Raw genomic sequence first — 25,932 nt, forward strand, 5'->3', positions numbered from 1 at the left:
TATCACAATTAAATTAAATTTATGTATAATAAGTAAAAAAAATGTTGTATAAAAAAAAGACACTCATACAAACTTTGTGACATTGATTGTTTAAAGTTTCTCAGATTAAATTTTATCAACAATTAAACACTAATCACTTGTGTAATCTTCAGACATTTCAGTTGATTTAGTATCACGAATAGTTGACTCATCTAATTGCCAGGCTGGAATTGAAGCATCGGCGGCCGGTTTAACGGCAATTGAATTTTTACTCAATATGAGCGCTTTTACCGATGAGATTTCAGTCTTTAATTCATTGATTGCGTGAATTTCCGCTACATTGGGTCGGGTTGTTTTCATCATCACCATTTGAATATTTTGTTGAAGTTTATCTGATGACGTTTCATTTTCCAATTTTTTAACAGTGTCCATCATATTGTCCAGTTTCCTTTCAATTGAATCAAGTCTATCACTAAAATAACGTAAAATCCTTGGTTGAATGTATCTTTTAAACAATTGATAACCACCATAACAAATGCCACTTAGAAAAACAGTTGAGAAGGAAAATTTAACAAGAGATGACCAACCAGAGGATTTTTGAGATAAATAAATTTCATTGAAAGAATCAAAATCAGGTGAAGATGAGAAACCCGATTGATTAAAAGCCAATACAATTTCCTCTTCATTTAAACCTTTTGAACGGAGAAAATTTTTCTTCTTTTCCACCGAACTACCAGCAACTTTGGGTATTCTCAGAAAATCAACTGCAGTTTTAACCAGATCATCTCTTATTTGAACAGGTTCTTGGTGAAGATTAATTTCTTCATCGTCAACAATTGAAACCATTGTGAGCCAAACTTACAAAAGACAAACACAAATGATTCAAATTAAAGTTAATTCGAAAGATAAGGAGACAAAATAGAATAGAATTAGTAATAAATTCTAAGAACTTAAATTAGATATTAACAAAAACAAAGAGAGAACATGAAAAACAAAAGAAAACAATTAACTTAATCAGATGAGGAAAAATTGACAATTGGATGAAAATGTTTACATGGAAAAAGATGAAGCGTTACCATGGAAACGACAAGTAACCATGATGATGAACGCGGGCAATTTAAAGAGTGAAAATGAGAAAAGTTTTCAAGTTGAAAGTGAAAAATATATTGATTGATTTACTTTCATTTTCTCTTGTTGTTGTTGTTTTTTTTTCTTAACCAATTTGATAGGTTTGATAGCGGGAGAATTTACAAAAAAGGAATAGTAATAATTAAAATGTTTACATGAGAAAGAGAAGGAAAAAAAAGTTGTGTCTTAAACCATAGATCGATGAGAATCACCACCCAAAGCATCAGCAATCTTACTGATTATGGGAAGATTTAAAATTGTACCAATTACGGGTATTCTACGTACAAAAGAAACAGCTACCGGAAGGAATCCTCTAAATAAAAGTATAAATCCATACATTTCAACAATCATACCAACAAAGGGCCAACCTAAGAAAACAATTGTTAGCCCAATGAAAAAAGCTGAAGATCCTTTCCATTTGTGACGTTGAAAGAAAAAGAAAAATGTTCTCTGAAAACCAATGATAAACGTTAATCCAGAAAGGAATAGAATCTATAATCAATAGAAAATCCAATAAATATCGAATTAGAATCATTTGTGTTAACAATTTAAACGAAAACCACTAATCAAATCAAATTGACAGATGAAACAAAATTAACCAGAAAAAAAATGTGAAAAAAACAATCACAGTTAACATACATTTCCAATGGCAAGTAAACCTTTATCAAATAATAAGAAAACACCTAAGACCAGAAAGGAAAGACCAAACATCGCCAATCCCAGGCCGATTTTTTGTAAATCATTTAAATCCAACATGATTGGAATTTAATTGTAATTAAATAAATTAATAAATAGAAAAATGAAAACTTGGTGATTTGTTAAATTGAAGAGAAAACATTTAACTCTGGATTCGAATCCCAAACAATCGAATCAAGTATCATGATACTAATCAGATATTCTTTTTAAATTTTCTTTTCTCTTTTTTTCAATTCAAAACAAATTTTCATCTTCTTAATTGTTTAATTACTTTCAATTCCATTAGTTGAAAATTAATTACTCTATTTTTGGTGAAATTTACTGGACACAAACATTAAGAAAGAATAAGAATTTAGTGATTTTCTATTTTGGAAAAAGAAAACGTCAAATGTGACAGGTTGTTATTCGAAGATGTTCCCCTTTAGGGTGTCAACAATTTTTTCTCTCTCAGTTTGTATTATTCATCACAATTGAATTCTCATTTAAACAAATTAACTCCTCAATCAAAATTTGATTAATTTCTTAACATAACTAAGTTATTTTACAATTAATATCTTTTTTTGGTTGTTGTAATTGTATTAATTTAATTCAAGATGAACCCTGAATAGTAAGTATTGTTAATCTGTAAAAATGTTTTCTCTCTCAAGTGTTGATACAATTTTTACCTTTTAAATTTTCTCTCTCTCTCTCTTTCTCTCTGTCTTTACTTGGTTTTCCTCTTTCTTTTCTCTCTTCCTCTTTTTTTTCTATCTCTCTCCTTGTGATGTGTAATTTTTTTTTCTTCTTTTTTAGCTTCTCACTTTCTCACTCTTTCTATTTGACTATTTTCTTTCTTTCTCTCTTTTTTTTCTTCTCCTTCTTCTTGTAGATTTGTTCTGTTATAAGAACAATATATTTTCTACATTTTCACTTGTTCTAGAAGTGTAATCATGTTTCATTTTTCATCATTGAAAAGGAGAAGAAGGAAAGAGAAAAACCAAAAGTCAATTGAATGAGAATTGTGGCAGAGAAACAGCTTGAAGATTTAAAAGTCACTTGTCTCTTTAATCTTTTCGATATTCACTAGATTAGCTATAATTAGAATGAATTGAGAGAGAAAAATCTAGTGGCGACTCACTTGACTTTAATTTCTCTCCTCCAAAATGTATTACATTGTTCAATATTAACCTCCTCTTTTCTTGTCTTTCCATTTTTTTTCTCTTCTCTCTGTCTATCTCTCTGTCTCTGTCTCTGTCTTTCTCCTATTCTAGTGATTACTTATTCAAATTGCTGCTGATTGGAGACTCAGGTGTTGGAAAATCATGTTTACTTCTTAGATTTGCTGATGACACTTATACAGAATCATATATTTCAACTATTGGTGTTGATTTCAAGATAAGAACCATAGAATTGGATAATAAAACAATTAAATTACAAATCTGGGATACAGCAGGACAAGAAAGGTTGGCATTTGTTTATTATTATTTACTAACATACAAAAATTAATCTCCCATCATTCAAATTATCACAAGGCCGTGAATACCACCTCCTTTTTGTTATCCAAATTGAATTGGATGATTAATCAGAGTGTTGTTTTAGTCATCAACCTCATCATTACATGTTCACTTCAAGTTGACTCTTTTTTTTATTCTTCTACAAAAACCTAAAAAAAAAGAAACATTATTTATCTTGTTGTATCTTTTGCTCTTCTCTTTTGTCTCATTATTTTTGATTAATTTTAACTTTTTCTCTCTTGTACTGACTCATAAATATCTAGATTTCGCACTATTACATCTTCTTATTATCGTGGGGCCCATGGAATTATCGTTGTTTACGATGTAACAGATTTGGAGTCATTCAATAATGTGAAACAATGGTTACATGAGATAGATCGTTATGCTTGTGATAATGTAAACAAGTTGTTGGTTGGTAACAAATGTGACCTAACCTCTAAAAAAGTGGTTGATTATACAACAGCTAAAGAATTTGCTGAGCAACTTTCAATTCCTTTCCTGGAAACTTCGGCAAAAAATTCTACCAATGTAGAGCAAGCCTTTCTAACCATGGCTGCTGAAATTAAGAACAGAATGGGTCCAGGGTCAGGTGGAATGGCTGGACAAGCTGCCGGGTCCAATGTCCTCGGTTCCATCAACCCCTCATCCACTCCGGTCAAAACCCAGTCAAACTGTTGCTAAATCGGAGAGAGAGAGAGACACTTATCAAGAGGGGAGGTGTTTCTGTCTTTATCTATTCTCTCTCGTTCTTTTTTTCTCTTGATTTTCTCTATTCTCTCTCTTCCATTCCTCTCTTTTCTCTCACACACAAATACACACATACATACACACACACTCTCTCTCTCTCTTTTCCTCTCTAACTTTCTCTTTCACTCTCTCTCTCTCACTCTGTCTCTTCTCGTTCTCCCTCCCTCCTTCCCTTTCTCTTTCTATCCATCTAAAAGTATCTGTCTCCATATCTGCTCCTTGATATCCGAAAAAAAAACAAACACCAAACAAAAATCATTCAGTAAGATTAATTAAAACATGATAAACTTTATACAAATTTAATCATCTTAATATAAAAAAAAACTCTTGTTTTGCTTTTCTCAATCGGGAAAAAGACCAGACTAGTAACTCCATCTGGTGGAATTCCAATTAAAACGAAATAAATTCAATGGCGAGAGCCAACTTTTTTCGCTCCTGATAAATTTTAATTTAATTAACTTTACCTGTGAATTTAAATTTAAATTTTGTGTTACTAATGTTCATCTCATCACAAGGATCAAGTTGATACCAAAATTATGATAGATCAACAGTTACTTTAGTTGTTTTTCTTTGTTACCCTTAAAACTGAGCTATTATTGCGTAGTAATAACTTCAACCATTTTGTATTGGTAAGTTTTGTTAAATTGATGCGACTTAATTTCTCTATCTCAAACTTAATTTTTTGAAAAGATTGAATTTCTAATTTTATTTTATTTTATTCTTTTCTTTATGACAAACCTAATGAGTTAAACTATTTTTGGACCTGCAAACAAACGGCACCCATTTCAACTTTACCAAACATGAAATCAAACTAATGAAATCAAACTAATGACATCAAACTAATGAAATCAAACTAATGAAATCAAACTAATGAAATTAAACTCAAACAATTAACTCATCAAGACAAAATTCACACAGATCTAACTAACAATACAAAAAATATAATCCTTGTAAACTGACAATACAAAAAAATATAATTATTGTAAACTGAACGGTTAGTTCAGTGTCCGTAAGGACCTTCAGGTAATCCCGCTTCAGGATTCCTGAAGAATAATGTATAATGCATTCACCAGATGGTGTCAATAAACGGAAATTCTATTCTCTTTTTCTTTTATTCGTTTTTCTTTTTGAACTTCCAGTTGATTCTATCGGTTGATGAGTAGAACATGAAAACGATACATGAATTTACTTTCTTTTTTTCTTAATTCTCTTAATTGTTGTGATAAAAATGTCTAAATAAGAAAAGTGAAAAAATGATTAACCCTTTTAATCGAAATGTTTTTTGAAAGAAAATTAATTTTCTTCTCGGTTTAGAAAAAAGAAAAGAAATTCTTTTCTTTGGTGATACAAAATGATAATTTAAAAGTGTAAGAGAAAAAGAGTCAATTAAATGACATAATCAACTTGGACCATGTTCTGCTCGCCAAGTCAATCAATTATTGTCTATTACAATTTATCATCATCAGTATCATCGTCATCAGTTTATCTTTTTTTAAATCTTCTCGTTTCTCTGTTAATCTCTGATTATAGTTTGATAACTGCAACAGAATTACTTTCATCTTCATTACCATCTTTGTCCTTACAGCCACTTTCATCTTCAAGCTTATTAATATCATCATCATCCTCCTCATCTTCGCCCTCAGTCTCATCTTTAGTGTCTCCTTTATCTACTAATTTACCATCATCAACTATAGAGCAAATATCGGTGCCTACTTTGTTGACCATCTTTGATGAATTAATTGTTGATCCAGGTAAAAGTGTAAACCTTAAATGTGAATCTAGTGGATCACCAATGCCAACAATTAGCTGGAAACTTGATGGCTCTCCCATCAACAACAGTGATACATTTACTGTGGCAGATTTTGTTACCTCACTATCATCGTCCGGTTTAAAAAAATTGACCAGTTTTCTCAATGTTACCTCGATTAGTTTAAACACCGGTGGGTTATATTCATGTATAGCCACTAATCGAGTAGCCAGTGCCTCTCACAGTGCTCGTCTCCATGTTAAAGGTGATCCCTTAGTAAAACCAATAAAGGATATCCATGTAACCAGTGGATCAACTGTTATCATTAATTGCCCCTATTCAGGTTATCCAATTGAAAAAATATTCTGGTCAAAGGGTAAGTGTTAATCTCTCTTTTCTTGCATAACATTACCTTTCTCATTCACGTTCAATGTCCCTGGATCATGAATGGATTCATGAAAGAATATGAGAAGAAACAAATTGAAACATTAAAATTTGTTTATTTCTAAAGAAACGAGAAACAAAATTACTTCAAACTAGCCCAGTTTTCTTGCTTAATTATTAAATTAATTAATCATCTGATGATCATAAGGCTTGTCTGTTTTTCTCTGAAAATTTTTCTTCTTCAGGTCCAATACGTTTACCAAGCAATAGAAGACAAGAGATATTTTTAAATGGCTCCTTGGTTATCAATAGTGTCCAAAAATCAGTTGACGATGGTTCATATTCTTGTCATGTATCCAATGGAATTAAAACTTCTGCTCAACAATTTAAATTACTTGTTACAGGTAAGAAAGAAAAAAACTCAATCAATTTAACTAATTCGATTAACCAAAGTTTATCAAACCTTCCAAATTCCCATAATAGTTACTCAGAAAAAAAACCCGAGAGTTAACCTTACATTTTCATTCCTATCGTTTCAAATGCTCGTAAATATTATCACTATTTCTCACCTTTCCACTATCAATTTCTATTCCATTTACCTACCTTTCTATTTTATCTGTCTATTTATCTATTTGTTTACTTGTTAGTCTCTCATCCCATCAGAATTTATAGATATACTCAATATCGATCGCTATTTCCATGTTATTATTTTTCACTTATATTCTTATAAGGAATTTAGTTGCTAAATCCTCCAAGTTATTCACAATTTTTATCATCAACTCGTAATATTAGTAGATTAACTCATTTTGATTCGTTAACATGGTTAAAGTTCACAACAATTTTTCATGGTTACATGGAAAGTATAACAAGCCTATCCCTCCAATTCCCAAGAATACGTGATCTTTTCTGATCATTTAATTGTTTACACCAAAGAAGAAGAAAAGTCGATTGATACTAACGATGAGAGAACAGATTTTTGTTTTCTTCTCAAATCATTTAACTAATTGTAAACTCTATTCATCTCCATTGATTATCAACAACAAACAAATCATGTTACTAAACCATAATCAAGCATCCCGATCATCATCATCATCATCATCATCATTATCCATTCTCAGAGTTACTATTAGTAATCACTATCATTATCATAATCATCATTAACTAATGACGATGATAAAGATTGAATTGCATTTTAAATCAAATAGTTTGCTGATAGTTTTAACATTGAATATCAAAATAAAAGGAAACCAATTTATTATAAATAAAGATCACTCTTGTTAATTGTTATTATGTAAACAACAATTAAATTTAAACCCAAGGTTGAATAGGATTTTCCCATTTTAACTGTACCATTTAAATTTAGTTTTTGATTAATAATAGGGACTAATTGTAATAATAAACAATTGTATTCATTAATAATCAAAGAAATCACTTATATAAGAATTGATTGTTTTACCTAATGATGATAATAATTTGCTTCTAGCAAGTTAACAATCATGATAATTATAATAATACATTGATTAACAAGTCACATTTTCCATCTCATTGTAATTCACTGTTAGTGGTAAATTATAATTCATTACAGTGATGTTAATTATGATAACAATTTATAAACGAAACGCCTTCTCAAACCACTTGACTGTTAATTAATATTAATTGGTAGTTAGATTATGTATTTGGTAAAAGTGTAAGAAAAAAAAAATTAAATCAAAACAATTAATAATTACAGTTACTCGATTATATTGACTATATGAGCATTTCTATTTGCTTTCTATCAACATTTTTACTTAACAAGTTTCATTGATTTAGATGATATATTAATAATGTGAATAGTAACTGACCAATGGTCAGCTTTTTAATTTTAACTTTAGTCCTAATTTGATTAAACTTGGAATAGCAATTTGATTTAAGCAGAAACAAAAATTACAATAACAAATCAAATCAAAGTAAATGATATTATTGTTTTATCGTTTGTTTATCATTAAAAGGTAACAACAAAACAACAATAACATTACAAGAGTAAACAAAAACAATCAGACAAACCTTTAACCTCTTCCCTTTTTCATCTTATCCATTCATCCCTTATCATCCATCCACTTCATTTCCATCATCATCAACGACAACCGGAAAAAGGAAGTTACCACTTTATCACCTCTAATCTATAAACTCCCCTTTATCTAACATTATCTTTATCATCATTATCCATTACCGTTCTTATATGTTTGGATTCCTTTTCCTGTATTTCTTTTTTTTTATCTCATTTGCCTTTCACTTTTCGTGGTCCATCATCATTATCATGGTCATTCAATCTAATCCATTAACATCCGCTGTTGGTTAATCTCAAATAGCGGGTCCAATGATCGATCCATTCAAATTTCCAGAAAGTATCCAAGAAGGTATGAGAGCCCGATTAGTTTGTACAGTTATACAAGGTGATCCACCTTTTGTCTTCCAATGGTACAAAAATGAGGAGCTAATTGAATCACCGATTAACGGAATTGGTATTAGGACGGATGATTTTTCTTCTGACCTAACCTTTAATCGAGTCTCACCTCGGCATAATGGTAACTATACTTGCATTGTAAGCAACTCGGCTGCATCCGATTCTCATACGGCAACATTGAATGTAGATGGTGAGTACGATTAATAGCCAAATTTCATCATTACTATCATGTCAAAATCGTATTTACAAAGAATAGTAATTTTTCCTCTCTCTCTCTCTTTCTCTTCCTTCATCTCACTAAATTTGATTGAATGAAAATAATTAATCCTCAAGAGATGATGTGTTTCAATTTTAATACTGATCATTTGCTGATCATGAACCTTTTTAATCAACATCAAATCAGTTAGAGTAAGAAAATAATATCTTAAGGTCTGTTCAGATCAACATTATCATTTCAATCATGCTCATGATTATCTTCTTCATCTCCATCATTTTTTTTCCAAGACACTTTCTCTCTCTCTCTCCTTTCTCTTTCAAACTGTATCGATTCAGTTCATGTTATCAGATAATATTATCATGCGAGTAGATGAAGAATTTTTTCCCTCTCTTTTTTATCCCTTTATCATGAAATACCCAAAACATGAGAAAACTGAACAATGCCCTCAGGTAACATCAAATTTTTTCAGTCAAGTAGGATTGTTACTCCAAATCTAAAACAGTAATAATATCATGAAGGGAATCATGTTTATTAATATATTTAGTTTAATAATAATATGAGAATAACAAAATTGATTGAAATATTTTGAACCAATTTTTTTTTTGCATAAGGAAATCAAAACAATTTAATTTAAAACTATATCATTTTAATCATCACCAAGTGTTGATCTTGATTATCTAAAACTCCCATAGTGATTTGCAACATTTAATGTGTCATGAATCCTCATTATTTCAATCAATTTACCTTTTCAAATTCTATCGATTTTCACTTAATACATTTTCACCATTTCAATGATCATGTTAGATAATAAATGTAATCTGTAATTATGTCTGATTATCGTTATTAATAATACATAATCTGTTGATAGGCCGGGGAGAGAGAGAGAGTAACAAAAAAATCAATGAAAGTTAATCTCATAATCGTAATTTGTATTGTTATTATCAATCATAATCAATAACCACAAAAGTGTAATAATCAATTGTCAATATGATTGATAATGATGATTAATTTTTTCCTATATAAATCATCACAACACTTTAATCTTCATCTCAATTTCAATTTAATTAACTCATTTATTTAATTTTCTTTTTCTAATTTAGTTCCACCTTTTTGGAAAGTTGAACCAATTGATGTATCAATTGTTTCAGGTAAAAATATAATGATTGACTGTCTCGCTGAAGGATCACCTTCACCAATAATTACCTGGGAACGAGGATCAGGTAAGTTGATCCATCCAAGAAAAAAAAACTCCAACCTTACGATTTACTATAAGCCAACAATTAACTTGATTCTCTTTCTCTCTACCTATCACAATTAGCAACTCCCAGAAGCTTTACCACAATAGCAAGTGGACCTCATTTCGAGGTATATGCTAATGGCTCTCTACTAATTAAAACAGTTGAACCTGAGGACGGTGGACTTTACCTGTGCCAAGCAAGTAATTCAATCGGCCCAGGATTAAGTAAAGTGATTACCTTGACCGTTCATAGTGAGTTGAATCATTTATTTCACAATCTTAGTAACTTTAAATTGCAATCAATCAAGTAGCGAAAAAATTACCAAAACTTTTGGCATAAATAATCAAGTTTATCAATTTAAAAAGCCCAATTAATAACAGTATATTTACTTTTGTTTTCCGCCGGTTAAATAATATATATTTTCATCGAGAAACTTTCAGCATTTATCATGTTATTATTTACCTCGTGCCATTTATTACGATAACACTGAATCCCAAATAGATGAAATCACATCTAATACTAGTATAATATTGGCAAAGTTACATGATAATAATAATAACAAAATAATAATAATGATGATCATGATATCATATTGTTATTAAGTTTGAACTTTTTTTTTTACTAATAGTAGCAAGAAAAATGAACCTCAAATCAAAATAAACATTGAAACATTTTTCATGTTGGCGATTCCTATTCCTGTCAGAATGGAAATTGTATAAACCAGGATAACATACAGAATATATACTCACTGAGTATAACTGTACAAAGGATATATATATATTTATATATGCATAGATTATTATATGGATACATATTATTCTGACTGAAAATATTATTATTATTACATCGAGATGAAGTTCATGACTACTGAGTATGTGTATCTACATGATATTGTTATTTTATGCATATGCATATGTATCTGACAGAATCTCTGTTTCCATTTTTATTGTACTTATTCCGATAGATATGAAGTATTCAATGTTAGCATGATGATAACAACAACTGAATCTGAATACTTCTCTTTCACTTGCATTCACTAATTCACCAGAAGATTGAGGAACGTGATTTGATGACCAAATTTTCTGTTGTAATACTTACCTGTTTCAAATTGAGAAAGAAAAAAAAAACTTGAAACTTTTTCTTGTTATTCAAATCGTTGATCCTGTTTTCCATTCCCATGTAATATTATTATTGTTTGCAATTTTCTTCATCATCTTCATCTTTCGTGCTTTTGCCCTATTATGAAGCTCCACTCGTTGCAAAAATTTCCGTTAAAATTCCTTTATCTTTATTCTGAATTTCCCTGAAATATGATTGAATTGAATTTATGTTGAGGTTGACAAGTATGAAGAGACAGAGATAGGAAGAGAAAGTGAAATATGTAAATGATTATCAAGTTTTGAATGTTCAGTTTAAAGTCAATCATTAAATTGCATTTGCAAGGGAAAAAAGTTTAGGCATTCACGTTATATGAATGAACTTTTTGTAACCCGGAACATAAAAAGTCAATAAATTTTTTCTGGTTCATCTTGTTTTCTTTTCTAAATCAAGAATTTTCATGATAATCATTTTTTATCTTCTCATGATTCCGATGATCATGATCTTGATCATGATGATAATTTAATATTTCAGCTATAATTGTAAAGAAATAAAAAGAAAGTGAGAAAGTTAAAGCTCAAATTTGATGCTTGAAATGAGCTTTTCTTATATACGTTTCGCTTGAAATTTTATCCTTCGCCATTGTTATAACCATTGTTGTAGATGTGATAAATAATAATAGTGGTAATCATAATCATCACCACCTCCATGATGATGATCATCATAATGCTGATGATAAACAACATCCCCTTGATTTACCGATTTTTACATTTGTTGATTTGCTAATAGTTAACACCAATGCTTTCAATGTCCAATATCAGGTCATTATTTTGTCCTCAATTTTGTTCAGTTCAATGAATTTTATCTTACGCTTCATTTTTCATTGCAATTTTTTTCTTTTTTATCTTTTACATTACTCTGTCAGAATTCTGATGATGATGATTATGAAGATAATAGTAATGATAATTTTTCAGCTTTTTCATACAATTTTATCAGTTCTAATATAATCTTGCCTTTGAAAATTGTGGTTGGTAATATTGTTCATCATTATCATCTTTACCAACTCTCTCTCTCTCTCAGTCTAAACCTGACAAAGTATAATATTTGAAATTCAATCAACTGAGTAACATTTTCTGATAATAACAATGAATTTCAACGCAGATGAAAAGAGTTGATAGTTAAGAGAGAAAAAAGTTTCGTTTCCTTCATCATCGTGATTATCATCTTTCTCCTCCTTCTACCCTGAAATCTAAGGTGAATAACATGGGAAATTTATATCTATTTGCTTTGTTCTAAATTCTATTCGATTTTCTCAAACTCTCAATTCGAATCATTATTTTCTCATCCTCCCCTTATTACTATTGTTGAGATAAGTTTGTAAATATTAAGCTTATCGTTAACATTTTTTTCTCTCTTTTAGTATATTATGAAAATGCTCAAATCAATTTACAGAATTCTGATCATTGGAACTGAGCAAATATTGAGAAGAAAATTGTTGAGTGAAAAGAATTTTTTTTTCTGCACTTTCTTTAACCATTTAAAAAGTAAATTTGATCTTCTCATGCAAAAATATTCATCTGAATATTTCTCTTATTTTGGATAAAATTTCAGAACTTTTCCAAAATGATTCAGAAAAGGGAAATAAACTCGAGGTTCCCATGCAAATTGAACAGCTCATTATTTCCGATTATCATCATCATGATGTTTTTAGATGTCTGTTGAATTGTATTGTACTGATTAACAGTTAATTAGAAATGCTAATCAATATAAATAACAACAATTTGCCAGCTAATGATAAGCATTATTTTCACCTAAATTATAGTATTGATAATGATTGAATTGAATTCCATTGAAACAATTACTTTGATTATATAATTGATTGAAAAAAAGAGATCTCAGTAATTAGATTCTTAATTGATGAAACTTGAAACAATTTAAACACTGTAGTCAGATGATTGCTATTGTGTAATTATTATTTTTTGATTAATTGTCATTGTCATTGCCTTCATCATCATGAATGAGTTGATGGTAATTTATCATCTTATTTATATTTGTTTTGTTAATAGTGTGTGAGAGATAATTGATTCTGATCAATAACAATCAACAATTTTCTTTGCAAATCCAGCACAGTTTTTTCATCTTCATCCTTTATCTTACATCTTTCTTTATCTTCCCGAAGAAAATTGTTCACTTGAACACATTTTCATCGAACCTCAGAAAGTGTTCGAAATATTTTTGTTTCCTTCTCTCTCTCGTCGTTTCGCTTCTTTTTTCATCATTTTCTCATCACCAACAACATTCTATTCAATTCTATTCTCATTTTGAATCATGATTAATGAACTATTCTCTCAGAATATTCTGTATGTTGAATTCAATGGTTGACTGGTGTGAATCCTCCCTTGGAAGCCTCTTGAAATCTCATACCCAAACCCTTTGATTCCCTTTCATCATCATCATTATCAAGCTCAACTCCCTCAACTTGAAAAACTGATCAACTATTCAATGTTTATGTCCAATAAACCTTATCCTCAATCATCTTTTTCCATGCTTTCTCTTCCTCATCACTCTGATCACGAAGAAATAATAAGAATGCTCATCAATGGCTTCAAGTTACATATTTTTTTTTCTATTTTCTTTTGCTTTTTTTTCCTGAGCATTCGAATGATTATTTCTATTGTTATTATTATTTCATCTTCGTCTTCATCATTCTCATCTCATTTTCATCCTTTTTCTCATTGATAAGAAAAGATGCCAACAGAAGTATAGAAATGTTTCATCATCATCTCGCTAATACATATTACTCTTGTTATCTTCTTTCTATGTCGTTCGGAGCTTTATTCACACAATCTTCCTTTCATCATCATCATCATCATCATTTCTCCCTCGTTTATACAAGTTTCCTTTCGTATTCAATATTACCCATTTTTAAGCCTTTCTCTGGGCTTCAAACTCTCTTGCATCATCTTCAGTCTTTCAAGTTTCTCTTTTGGTCTTCATCATTTCTCCCTCATCATCATGGTGAAGAAGAAGCAAATAATAATAACAGAATAGTGAAGATAAAAAAACTAAACTTGACGAAAATCAATCGATAAATATAAAAATATTTTCTAAAACTTTGCCTGTCAGCTAACATGATAAAGTGCTTACTATGTGTGAAAACGACTATAACTAAAAAGGATTAGAAAAATAATTTTCATTAAAGGGACTCTACAAATTGAGGAATATGGATTTGTAGAAAGCTCTGAATCTATTTTACAACTTTTTCTATTAACCTTTTGTTTCAAATGAAAACTAGAATATTGCTCCTTAGAATTTTCTATCAAGTTTAGTTACTTACTTACCTTTATTCTCTCAACTTTATGCTTCTCTCTATTTATTGGATGATAACATTTACTTGAAATAAGTTCTGAAACTTTACATTCGAAAATGAAATTTGAACATTTGACAAATTGACATTTGATTATTGTACCAAATTGTATCATTATTTTCATATTATATTACCAAGTGTCTCTATGATAAGAAATATTTATATAATAGATTCCAATCATGTTGTGAATTGATGTGAAGAGACTTGTTAAAAAAAATAAGTTCTAATAAAAATTCTGATTCAATTTAGTGAAACTTTATCGTTGGAAATGGATATTGGATGCTGTTAATTTCTTCTGATAAATTAACTATCCAAGAGAATTGTGATTCACCAAGTTAATCAATCATTACACTTATGTTAATCTAATTTATCGGAATGAATTTTTATCATCTCCCATGATGATCATCAATTTAATCATGATTGCAAATCTAATTGAATATTTGATTCCATTGATCTGATGTGCAAGAAAAAGGATTTATATTCAATGTATTTTTCAAGTATTCACATTGAGTTATTAATTTATCCTTTTTTTTCAATGATGATCATCATCTTCATGAGATGATAATAATTTCAATAGCAAGATAAAATTCTGAAGTTGATCAGATTGTATATTTTTCATTCTCTGCTGTTCTTGGCAGTCTAGTTATCAGTTTCTTGCTGAATTATCTCTCTCTTTCTTTTTTTCTTTCAGTATTATAATTCCAGGGGATTCTGAACTGAATTCTCTCTTTCTTTTTCTCTATCTCTGACTGTTTTTTTCTCTGTCTCTCTTTCTTTCTGTAAACCGAACATGAGGGCGAAGACAAAAGCATCTAAAGGTCATGGGAAGTTGAACTTTTTCCTCCAGAGTTGTGAAGTGTTTCTGAATCTGAATCCAATCTGAGCATGGGCTGAGAATTCCATCAGAATATAACTTCCAAGTTACACTCACCGAGAAAGAAAGAAAAAACTAAAGAGAAGAAGCAGAAAAAATTTTCTCCAGTTTCCTTTTTCTTGACCCGGTCCAATGAAACAAAACATATAAACTACCGAAAAGAAGATAGAAAGAGAGAAATAAAGTAAAGAAATATCTCAGATTCTTGTACATTTACAGAGACAAGACCAATATGAACATAATAATAATCATAATGATATAATATGATATTTTTGCCTGGGAGTGAACCCATAACTGGTAAAAATATCATATAACCCTGCATATATATCTTGATTGATAAGTATTAAAGGTAACCAGTTATTAGATTGACTGGGAGTGGTAAGATAGCATTTCATTGATCCGAAGATACTCAATATTATCTTTCCATTCTGATGAAATTCTAAAGAAAAATATTTCCACCATGTGATAAGTAATAATATTTTCCATTTCTGCTATGTGTGTGTGTTTGTGTGTCTTTTTATCTGTAGATTTTCAATTTTTCTACATTCAGTAAACATGAGATAACAATGATGATAGAAAAGGTAAATTGTGACGAAAATTTCGTCAGAAAAAAGTTCTAATATATATTATTAGTATATAATAAAAACTTTTACAATTACAAGTTGACACAATTATTTCTCTTGTGTAACCAGAGATTCAAAGGAGATTCTCTCTGTTATTTTCTGTTCTTTTTTTTTGCTTCAAGTGAATCGCTTTTTTTCAACCAACTTTTTCTTCTTCTCACTCTTTCTTTACTTCCTCTTCATCATCATTATCATCCACTAACACTTAATACTCACTATATTTCGTATCCTTGATTTTTTTTTGCTATTTCGAGTTACTTGTTAAACTTGTTTAAACTCTCATGATGATGAGTATTTGGTGTTGTTGCTAAGATAAAGCATGAACAAAATCGAGACCAAAACCTAATGAGAAAGTGAGATGTAATTATTAATATGATGAGCTAAAATAAATAATTCGCAGTGAATTGAAAGAGGAAAATCTAAGTTGGAAATTTGGAAAATTAGAAAGGTAAATATGATGAAGATGAAGTAGTGTTTTTGGATATTTAATATGGCAAAGACAGAGAAAGTGAGAGACTTAATCAAACTGATCAAGTTTTTCTCACTTGAGCATTTTCCTGATGATGGAAAATGACAGAAGATAAAGAGGTGAAGATGAAGATGCGTTAAGTTAAATTTGTGTGATAAAATCAGATGACGATGATGATGATGATGATGTATTTTCACCATCACCATGAACCTACATTCTGATGATCCCTTTATGTTCATTCATTTTCCTTCATCCATTGAATTATTAAACTTGAATAAGACAATATTTTTTTTTTCTTCTACTGAATTAACAATCATAACAAGAATAATTTTCACCTTTATTCACATGGGAAGAGAGAAAGTATGAAGATAATATTTTAAGTGAATGATGGTGATGATAAAAGACGATCGATGATTGTTCTGAAGGTAACCTATGTATATATGAAGTATTTTGATAAAATGGAGATGACATTAGATGAATAAATACTGGTTCTCATGGTAACCATGATTCTGATGATGTGAGAAAAAAAATGTCAACAATTATCAATAAGATGAGGTAACTTTTACTTTTATTCATCAACAATTAAGGTTAATTCATAGAGATGATTGTAATAATTACAGCTAAAGTGTTTGACATTTGCACAGTTACAACAATATTGTTCAATCTTAATCAGATATTGGAACAAATTTATCCCGATGAATTTTATTCATCATCATCATAATTGTTATCATGAAGATGAAGATAATAATAATAATAAGTATCATCACCATTATCATTGCTCATTTCTGGTTATTGAATTCATGTTGTTTCCCAGGTGTCTATGAGGTTTTCATGATATATATTTATGAACAAAAAGAGTAAGAATGTGCTGATGAGTATTATGACGATACAGGATGAAATGTTGAAAGAATGATGATGATGATAAGAAAGAAAAAGGAAGGAAACTTATGAAAAGAGTCCCGGAAGCATTTGGATTGGATTCTAATGTGAAATATGATGCGAAGCTCAAAGTTTTCATACTTTTTCTGTTTAAAAGAATAGATTTCTAATCTAAAAGGTTATGGTTTTTACTCGGAAAGATGATGATGATGACCACAAGAGGAAGAATAGGAAGAAGATGTGGTAAAAGGTTTTCCTTCTCAATGGAACTTGAATTATTCTGTAGTTTTTTTTCCTCAGACTCCAATGGGTAAAACTCATGGGAAAAAACTGTATATAATTTAACTCTCTTCTTCTACCTTACAAATAGACTTTCATGAATTCAATTCTTCATGGAGTTTTATGAAAACTCTGATGTTACTCTGATATATTTTTTGATCAATGTTTCCAAATGAGCTATTCACTATCAAGGAAAAAAGTTCAATGATATATTTGATATAAATATAAATGAGATTGAAAATTGATGATAAATGAGGAAGAGAAAGAGCGAAAATCTCAGGTAGTGAGATGTTCTGGTCATTCTTGGTGCTACTATTTCTCTCTCTCTCTCTCTCTCTCTGAATCAATTATGATTAAGATGAAATTCAGATTAACGAAATGAATTTCATTATACAGATTGATGAATATATCTTTTGAGTTTAGATATTCAGATAAAAGATGAATTGAGTTGAACGAAATCATATAAATTCTGATAAGTTACTAGAATATCATCAACTTCCACCTCATCACTTAAGAAAAAAAGTTTTTTTTTCTTCTCATCTTTTTGTTTTCTTTAAAAAGATTGATGATGAAAGAAAGATGATGAATATGATGATGATAAAAACAAAAATTGTTCTAAAAAAGTTCTTAAGAAGAAACAAAAAAAACAGTTAACGACAAAAGGATGATCGAAAGATATTACCTACTGAAAGAAGTGGTGGTAAGACAAAGTGGTTAAGATGATAAAGATGATGACAATGATAATCTTACAACCAGAAAGGATGAAGATTTCAGGGGAGTGACTATTGGAAATGAAACTTTCCTAAATTCTGTTCATCAATCTCAAATTTCACACTTCAACTAATGAAACTATTGAAAGAGAATCATTTTTATTCATATTCATTTCCATTGAATAAAAATAACAAATAGAGTAAAAAATTATCACCAAGAAACATTTAAAATATATTATTATTAATTCTTGATCATGATTATGATATTCAACTTTATGTTTAAAGAAAAAAAAATTAAAGATGATAATGTGATGTATGATAATTAACTTGATGATAATTATTTCTATCAACATCCTTAGACTATTATTATTAACATTCTGAGTGTTTTCTTGTTTTCTTTTCGAATTTTGTCTTAGAACTTTTTCTTTCTTTTCTTTTTCTTCATTATCATCTTGTTTCCTTCCTTTTTAACTTATTAATATCATCATCATTTTCTTTCTCCATGATAATAATAACGATGATATTATCTTGGAACTTTTTTTTCTCTCTCTTCTTGGTTTATGTTGATTAAAAATGAAAACCAGTATATATATAAAAAGAAAGGAAAAAAAAGTTCTGATAAAAGTCAATGTTTAGTAAATGAAAGGTAATATTATCATTGTAAACAAAAGACAAACATGAAATATTATCAAAAGGTGCTGTTGGTATGAATAAGTGTTGGTGTTGTTGTTGATTTTACCTTGCAACCTAAATTAAACCAGAGTTATAGTATTGGGCATACTCATGATACTCAGGGTATTCACACTTACTGATATGTTTGTTTTTGTCTATGAGCATAAATATATCATAAAAATGTTTCATGATTATTATTGTTATCATCTTTCCTGGTTTGTCTGAATTTTGGCTTTGCTTTCTTTTCGTGATCCATGAAGAAGAGGAAGATGTAACACCATAAATGCTGAGAAAAATTCTGATGTTCATGAGCATTTATTTATATAAATGTAATTCTCAACTGAATGAATATACCTCAGAAAATGATGATTGAAGCAAAAAATCATCATCAACATTTTTCTCGGTTTTTCTTGTGATAATAATACTTACCATTTGTATTGTATCTTTCTATTGTTTATCTTGTGTGTCTTATGGGTTTATTATTGTTTACAATTATCATCAAGAGAAAATGTTATTTTCTGTTGATGAGAAAAGAGGTAGATAAAAGCTCAAGTTTCCAATTAACGGAAAACAGTTTATCAACTGATTGATTCTGACGATTTAACTGCATAGATAATTGTAGAAAATGTAATTAACTATAAGATAATCAAGTTTGACTATTTGATAAACAGTAATCATAAAATAATCATTGTTGACAGAAAAACAATAATAATAATATTTGACTGATTTGTGGTATAATAACATTTCCAATGATGTTCGCCGACGGTTCAAGTGATAAAGTTTCATGATCTTGATGATGATGATGCTTGAAATGAAGGAAAAATAAACTCTACCAAGAATCAATCAATAATAAACAATAACAAAAACAATAATAATCAAAATAATCGTAATTTTTTTTCTTAGTTTTCTTTTAGTCTTATTATTAATCTGCTGTGTTAGTTTCTTGTTATCTGGTATGTTTTTTTACGTATAAATTGTGTCAAAGCAACTGGACATTGTATATCTTAACATGGATCCATTAGCAACTGGACATGAATCACACAGACTCTCACACCTTAAAGGTCAATTGAAATAAATCTAACATGTTAGGTTGTCAACATTGTCATGAAGATGGCAAGATGAAGGTGAATATGAAGGTTAAAATTTTGAAGATGTAGTGTTAATATTATCAATGGTTTCAAGAAAAACAAAAATAATGTAAAAGTTTCGTTGTGAAAAAAACCGAATATCATTTTTTACTTTTGGTTTTTTTTTGTATTCTTTGGGTAAAAAGGATGAGGATGAAGCAGAAAGTGATGGAGATGATGTTGGCTTTAAATGGCTTCTCTGGTTTACCCTTTGACCAAAGAGAAAGATAGAAACAACAAACATTTACACTGAAGAAGAAGAAATGATGATGATAAGAGAGAGAGAAGATAAGAGTTGAAATGGGAGAGTGAAGAGAAAGATAATAAGATGAGAGAGAAAGTAGAAATCGATTACAAAGTGATGCAAAAACTCAGTAAAAGCAAATCGATACATTTATCAATTTATCAACATTTCCACCAGATTTTTTTACTCCTTCTGTATTCTCATCTTCATCAAGCACTTTATCTCCCATCACTTTTTGCATCTTCTATTGAACTTTTCTCTCTCTCTTACTTTAATTTTTTCTCCTCCCACTCTCTCCTCTTCATCCACCTTCTTCCATCATCTTATCATAATGTTTACAAACCAACAATTGAGGTAGAGTTAACTAACCATGAGTCTCTCTTTGTTATCATTTGTAGGATTGATATTTTTTTATCATTATTTTTGTTTTATCTTCACCATCTTCATCAGCCACATTCTCTCATCAGATTAATTCTGGTTTACATTCAACTTGTCATTTTCAATGTTAACAATCAACGTTATCCATTAGTTTTCTTACTTATTTGTCTCATGTTGTCTGATCAAAATACATTAGTTTTTCATTGATAACAATGTGTAAGGTCAATAGGAAGTCATTGGTTACAGTATTTATCATGTTCACTATTTTTTATCATCATCATGGTTCACTGTACTCATCATCATCATCATCATCATTTGTCGTCTAAATCATTGTTGTTACTACTTATTATCCAACCTGACAGATCAGTAATCATCGTAACTGTAACAATCAATTGATTGATGGTGTATGGATAAGTCCCAGTGAAAAAAAGAAGCCTGAGAAAAAAAATTCAATCAATTTTTAAGAATGAATGAAAAAATTGATTAAGCAACAAGTCGAGTCTAATTTATCCGAACTGCATGAATCAATTTCAAGGGAAATTATCGTAAACAAATGATTAAATAAAAGGTTGTGGCAGAAAACAAGAGCTGAAACTTTTTTCCTTCATGTATCTATCCCACCCTCGTCTGTATTATTATATCAAATCAGATTTATCAGTTAATCCGGTTAAGCTCACCATGAATTTCGGGTTATTTGAATATAAAATGACTTGCATCTTCATCCATTTGGGTGATTGTCATTGAACTCGAAACAAAAGTTTCATCCATTTTATCGTAATCATCTGAACAGTAATTGAATTGCACTTGAATTGTTACTTTTTTTCTGCTCTCATTAACCAGTCAAATTAATTAGATGATTATTCAACTGATAAGATACATAGTTCCAATCTAAAAAGGATCAGCTGATCATTTTTTGGATATTCAAATAAAAACATTCATTTTTTTACATTGAACTTTTTTTTTGAACTCCCATGTTAATATGTTTCACTTAGAATAGGAAATGAGAAAATCTCTAACTTCATCTCTCTTGAGATAAAAACTGAAACATCATCATTTATCCTCATGAAAAGCAATGATGATGACAATAATAATCATAATAATAATCGTCATCATAGATAATGTTATCATGATAATCAACAATGAATGATAAAAACCTGGAAAAGGAAACAGATTAATCCTGTCAATCCTTATTTACAGTTAGTTGAAAATGTCAATGAAACTTCATATGTAATAATAATAGATAACTTCAATACCTGATTCACATTTATCTCTGTTGTGATTTGGGTTGATGATGGAGATAAAATCTGTAAATCTGCTGAATAATGTTGTGATTCAATTGTATTAGCATTGTTATTGATTATTATTATTATTTTATCACATTTTTGCTTAGTTTTCATCATAAACTATCATGAAAAAATCTTTTTGTTGACTTTTTTGTTTTTGCCTATTCAGTTTATCTTGTTAATTTCCCTGATGATGTTAATTGTTATCTACATTTGAATGGATATTAATTTGCAATTTGTGCTTAAATTTGATTGTTCTATAACTAACTGATCATAATAATGATCATTGATGGTGATGGTAACATGTAATTCAAATATAATTACATTATCATTTCTGTAAACACACAGAGAGAAAAAGTCTCTATCTATTTCTCTCTCTCATCCTCATCCTCATCCTCATCATCCATTCCCAGAATCGTCATGATGATAAGTATTTGTTAGGTATCATTTATTATCTACCATTGTTGATGAAATAGGAATAAAGACTCAACCAAAGATTCATTGAAAACATGGAACAAAAATCCTGGAATCGATTCATTTTATACCCTTTTCCGAGTCCATGAGTATAATACATGATAGTAACATGAACATACACCTTGAGGTCACAAGAGAGTCATTTTAATGGGAGACCAATATAATATTGGAGTAAATTTTTACATGGGAATTTGGTGCCATTGGCAATGTATTGTTAATGGAGCAATGATGATAAAAAGAGAGGGAGAGATGGAGAATGAAACTTATTTCATCATCAGAAACAAGATGATAATAAAATAAAAGGGGAGAAATAGAGATGATGATGAAAAAAAGCACAATGATAATAAGAAGTAATGATGATAAAGATAATAAAAGTAATAGAAAAAGGGAGTTAAGTATTTATCTTCTACCCTCATCCTCATCCTCATCACCTTACCGAATAAGTGTAAACTTTATCAGGTCTCACTCGCTCCTTTTTAGCTTATCCTCAATCTAATGTTCATTGTGAGAGTCAAGGAGGTGGAGGATATAAACTCATAACTAAATTAAATTAAGAAGCCAAAAAAAAGATTCACTTGATCACATACCTTTATCATCATTATTATTATCATCCACATCTCCATTCAATTCAATTACTTAGTTTTTAATCAGAATTGCACTTCCCTGATTAACTAAATCAATCTAATTGTTGTAACTTTTTTTTCTGTTTAGTTTTTTTTTTGATTTAATCGGATTGATGGTAAAATTTTGATCTTGATAAATTTATAATTGTTGCTTGAATTTGTTACCTCGATTTTTATTTCAAAATTGTGATGTTGATTAAAATGTTGATTTCAATTCTCATCTCATTTTGATGTGTTTTCTTGTTTGATGAATTTTTTTTACACATGAATATTTTTCATTCCTCTCAAGTTTCCATGCTTATTATTTTATGATTATTATGATTGTCATCATGATTACTATTATCATCATCATCTACTTCATGATGGTATCAAACTACAAAATGAGCACATGGAACAGAAAAAAATTCATATGTATCCAAATGCTCTGGTTCATTCAACTAGAAATGAATTGAAAAATGTTGATGATAAAAATTCAGGAAGAAGGAGAAGAAAAAAGTTCCATTGAAAAAAATATTCTATCACATTATCGTTAGAATTTAAATGATCATTGAAATAGTTCATTGAATGAACGCAAATTTATTATAATTTAAATTAGACTTTTCTGTTTTCCATCATCTTCATCATTAGCTCTCTCTCTCTCTTATTTACATTCACCTATTTAAATACATGGAGATGAATTGAATTTCTCTTTTCCATGAGTCGATGAATATTATCACTGAGAAAGAGAAAAATTTTCCAAATATTCTAAATTCTGTAAATGGAAATATCTTCTCATATTTTGACAATATTCTGATATAACAAATGAGGTATCATGACATTAACCATGTCAAGTAAAAATGTATCCAGGTTAACATTTATCATCTATTGTTAACCAATCATACAATCAAATTAACTAATTATCAAACAAATTGTCTATCAAAATACTAATACATGAAAATCATAACCTATTGATTGATTAGTTTTATAATCAAATTATTTTTTAGTCAACATGACTAATTTTATTTACTTTTATCGACAATCAGTAAATTGGTACGATGATAGTTAATCATAATTTGAAACTATTAATAAAATTCACTTTTCGATTAACAATTAATCATTTCATTTACTATGTAATAATAATACTATTTGATTAAGCTTATGTTATGTATTAACTTGTAATACACTGGATAACAATCAACTAACTTTGATTAATTACACGATAAAGTAAATTGTTTCAACTAGCAAATCAATTTTCCAACCCTTTGAACATTTAATCATTTTCAGGATCATATTAACCGTTCAACTGAGATGATTAAAAATTAGTTACATTTTAAAATGATAATAAATCATAGAATATTAATTCATAATTTATATGAATCAGCCTAATTATTGGCCTCTATTGTTAAGGCGTTTACATCAATTGTTTCATAAACGCCTTGATCATCATCTTCATCTCCTCCCACACTAATTACTAACAATTTGATTAACTCATTCAGAGTAACTAATTGTGAATGTTGAGTCCATCTTGAGGATATAAAGTTGACTTTATGATGAAGATGAGGATGCAACTGAAATGATGATGAGATGAAATATATGAAAAAAAAACCTAAAGGATAAGAAAAGTGATGAGAATAGAAAAAAAAACAATTTTTACAACATCCAAGGGAAAAGATAATGTTGATTATAAGGTTTGCATCTTTCTCTTTACACTAGAATATTATCATTTCTTATTGTTCTCTGGAATGAAATTACACTTCCTGAAAGGAGAGAATAAGAGATGAGAATGATGAAGATAAACTTGCGAAAAATATTTCACTGAATTAAGATGTTACATTGATGGAGAAAAATGTTTATATTCGAATTGTTGACAATCTTGTTCACCTTTTTCTACCATCATTGCCAATAGATTTGGATATTAAGTTCTGCTTGAAACACTGAGAGTTTCTCAGGAAAATGCTCATGGATGAGATAATTTTGATAACCATTATTTTCATCATCATCTTACATCAACAAACATCAATGTTTTTGCTTGTATTTAGTTGTTTATTTTATATCTGTTGTGTGCTACTGAAAGGTTTTTATTCAAGATAAATGAGTTGTAAGTTAATGATCTTTTTTTTGGAAACGATGAGGATGATAAGATAGAGATGAGAGGGAGAGAGATAATACTGATCAGTTGATCTTCATAAGAAACTGACTCTTCTTTGGTCACTCCAATAATAAAAGGAAAATGAATAAGGAAAAATTGGGATAATCAACGATCAATATATCACTGACTCGAAAATAAGATGAGCTTAACATTGTTTTTCTGGTTAATTGGTTCAATTATAATTAATACGAAATCGTTGAAATCCTAATTAGTTAATCAACTAACTTGAAGATGATTAAATTGTTATTATGGTGAAAAATTGGAAGTGAAAATCATCAAAATGAATAAACCATTTTAACAAGTTAATTTCAATATCAATCGATGTTTGAATCAATTTTTATTTCGCCCAAAACTTGACTTTATATATCAATCGTCGTGTTTCTATCTCTCTGAATCAGAATTTTTTTTCTTCTCTATAAAAAAATATCTACTTTTAACTGGAATTTGGAATTCCAATTTTCATTCTCATTCCAATTCCTTGAGTTGATTATTATTGTATTTCAATCAGGAAAAATTCTGGTTACAACTATTGAAAGACAATAGGAAACCTCATCTAAAGTTCATTTTCTCTGTTCAGTAAACATGTCAAATAAAATGACATAACAAGATAACTATACACATGATACTGAATC

At 29.2% G+C, this 25,932-nt stretch overlaps 4 protein-coding genes across 4 annotated transcripts in view; 2 read left to right on the top strand and 2 right to left on the bottom strand.

The window, feature by feature from the left end:
• Positions 1-2: 2 nt before the first annotated feature.
• LOC128396120 (peroxisomal membrane protein PEX14-like) lies at positions 3-993 on the bottom strand. Its single transcript, XM_053356650.1, has one exon. It carries the CDS (start codon positions 823-825, stop codon positions 130-132), a length of 696 nt encoding a protein of 231 aa, XP_053212625.1. The 5' UTR covers positions 826-993; the 3' UTR covers positions 3-129.
• A 126-nt stretch (positions 994-1,119) lies between these two features.
• Positions 1,120-1,949, bottom strand: LOC128396145 (vesicle transport protein GOT1B-like). The gene is made up of 2 exons (XM_053356685.1): positions 1,747-1,949; positions 1,120-1,599 (listed from the first exon to the last, which is right to left on the bottom strand). Exons 1-2 carry the CDS (start codon positions 1,861-1,863, stop codon positions 1,294-1,296), a joined length of 423 nt encoding a protein of 140 aa, XP_053212660.1. The 5' UTR covers positions 1,864-1,949; the 3' UTR covers positions 1,120-1,293.
• A 299-nt stretch (positions 1,950-2,248) lies between these two features.
• On the top strand, positions 2,249-4,346 carry LOC128396125 (ras-related protein ORAB-1-like). Its single transcript, XM_053356662.1, has 3 exons — positions 2,249-2,410; positions 3,054-3,245; positions 3,560-4,346. The coding sequence occupies exons 1-3, from the start codon at positions 2,397-2,399 to the stop codon at positions 3,975-3,977; spliced, it is 624 nt and encodes a 207-aa protein (XP_053212637.1). The 5' UTR covers positions 2,249-2,396; the 3' UTR covers positions 3,978-4,346.
• Positions 4,347-5,173: 827 nt separating this feature from the next.
• The window catches only part of LOC128396155 (cell adhesion molecule DSCAML1-like), a 34,821-nt gene continuing 14,062 nt past the window's right edge, over positions 5,174-25,932 (top strand). Inside the window, exons 1-5 of the mRNA XM_053356696.1 lie at positions 5,174-6,166; positions 6,420-6,578; positions 8,523-8,807; positions 9,935-10,054; positions 10,153-10,323. Coding sequence (XP_053212671.1) covers positions 5,455-6,166; positions 6,420-6,578; positions 8,523-8,807; positions 9,935-10,054; positions 10,153-10,323 — 1,447 coding nt within the window. The 5' untranslated portion in view covers positions 5,174-5,454. The remainder of the gene's footprint in view (positions 6,167-6,419; positions 6,579-8,522; positions 8,808-9,934; positions 10,055-10,152; positions 10,324-25,932) is intronic.

The sequence above is a fragment of the Panonychus citri genome, unplaced genomic scaffold (genome assembly GCF_014898815.1).
Source record: "Panonychus citri isolate SS breed McGregor unplaced genomic scaffold, ASM1489881v1 Contig00023, whole genome shotgun sequence".
Lineage (NCBI taxonomy): Eukaryota > Metazoa > Arthropoda > Arachnida > Trombidiformes > Tetranychidae > Panonychus > Panonychus citri.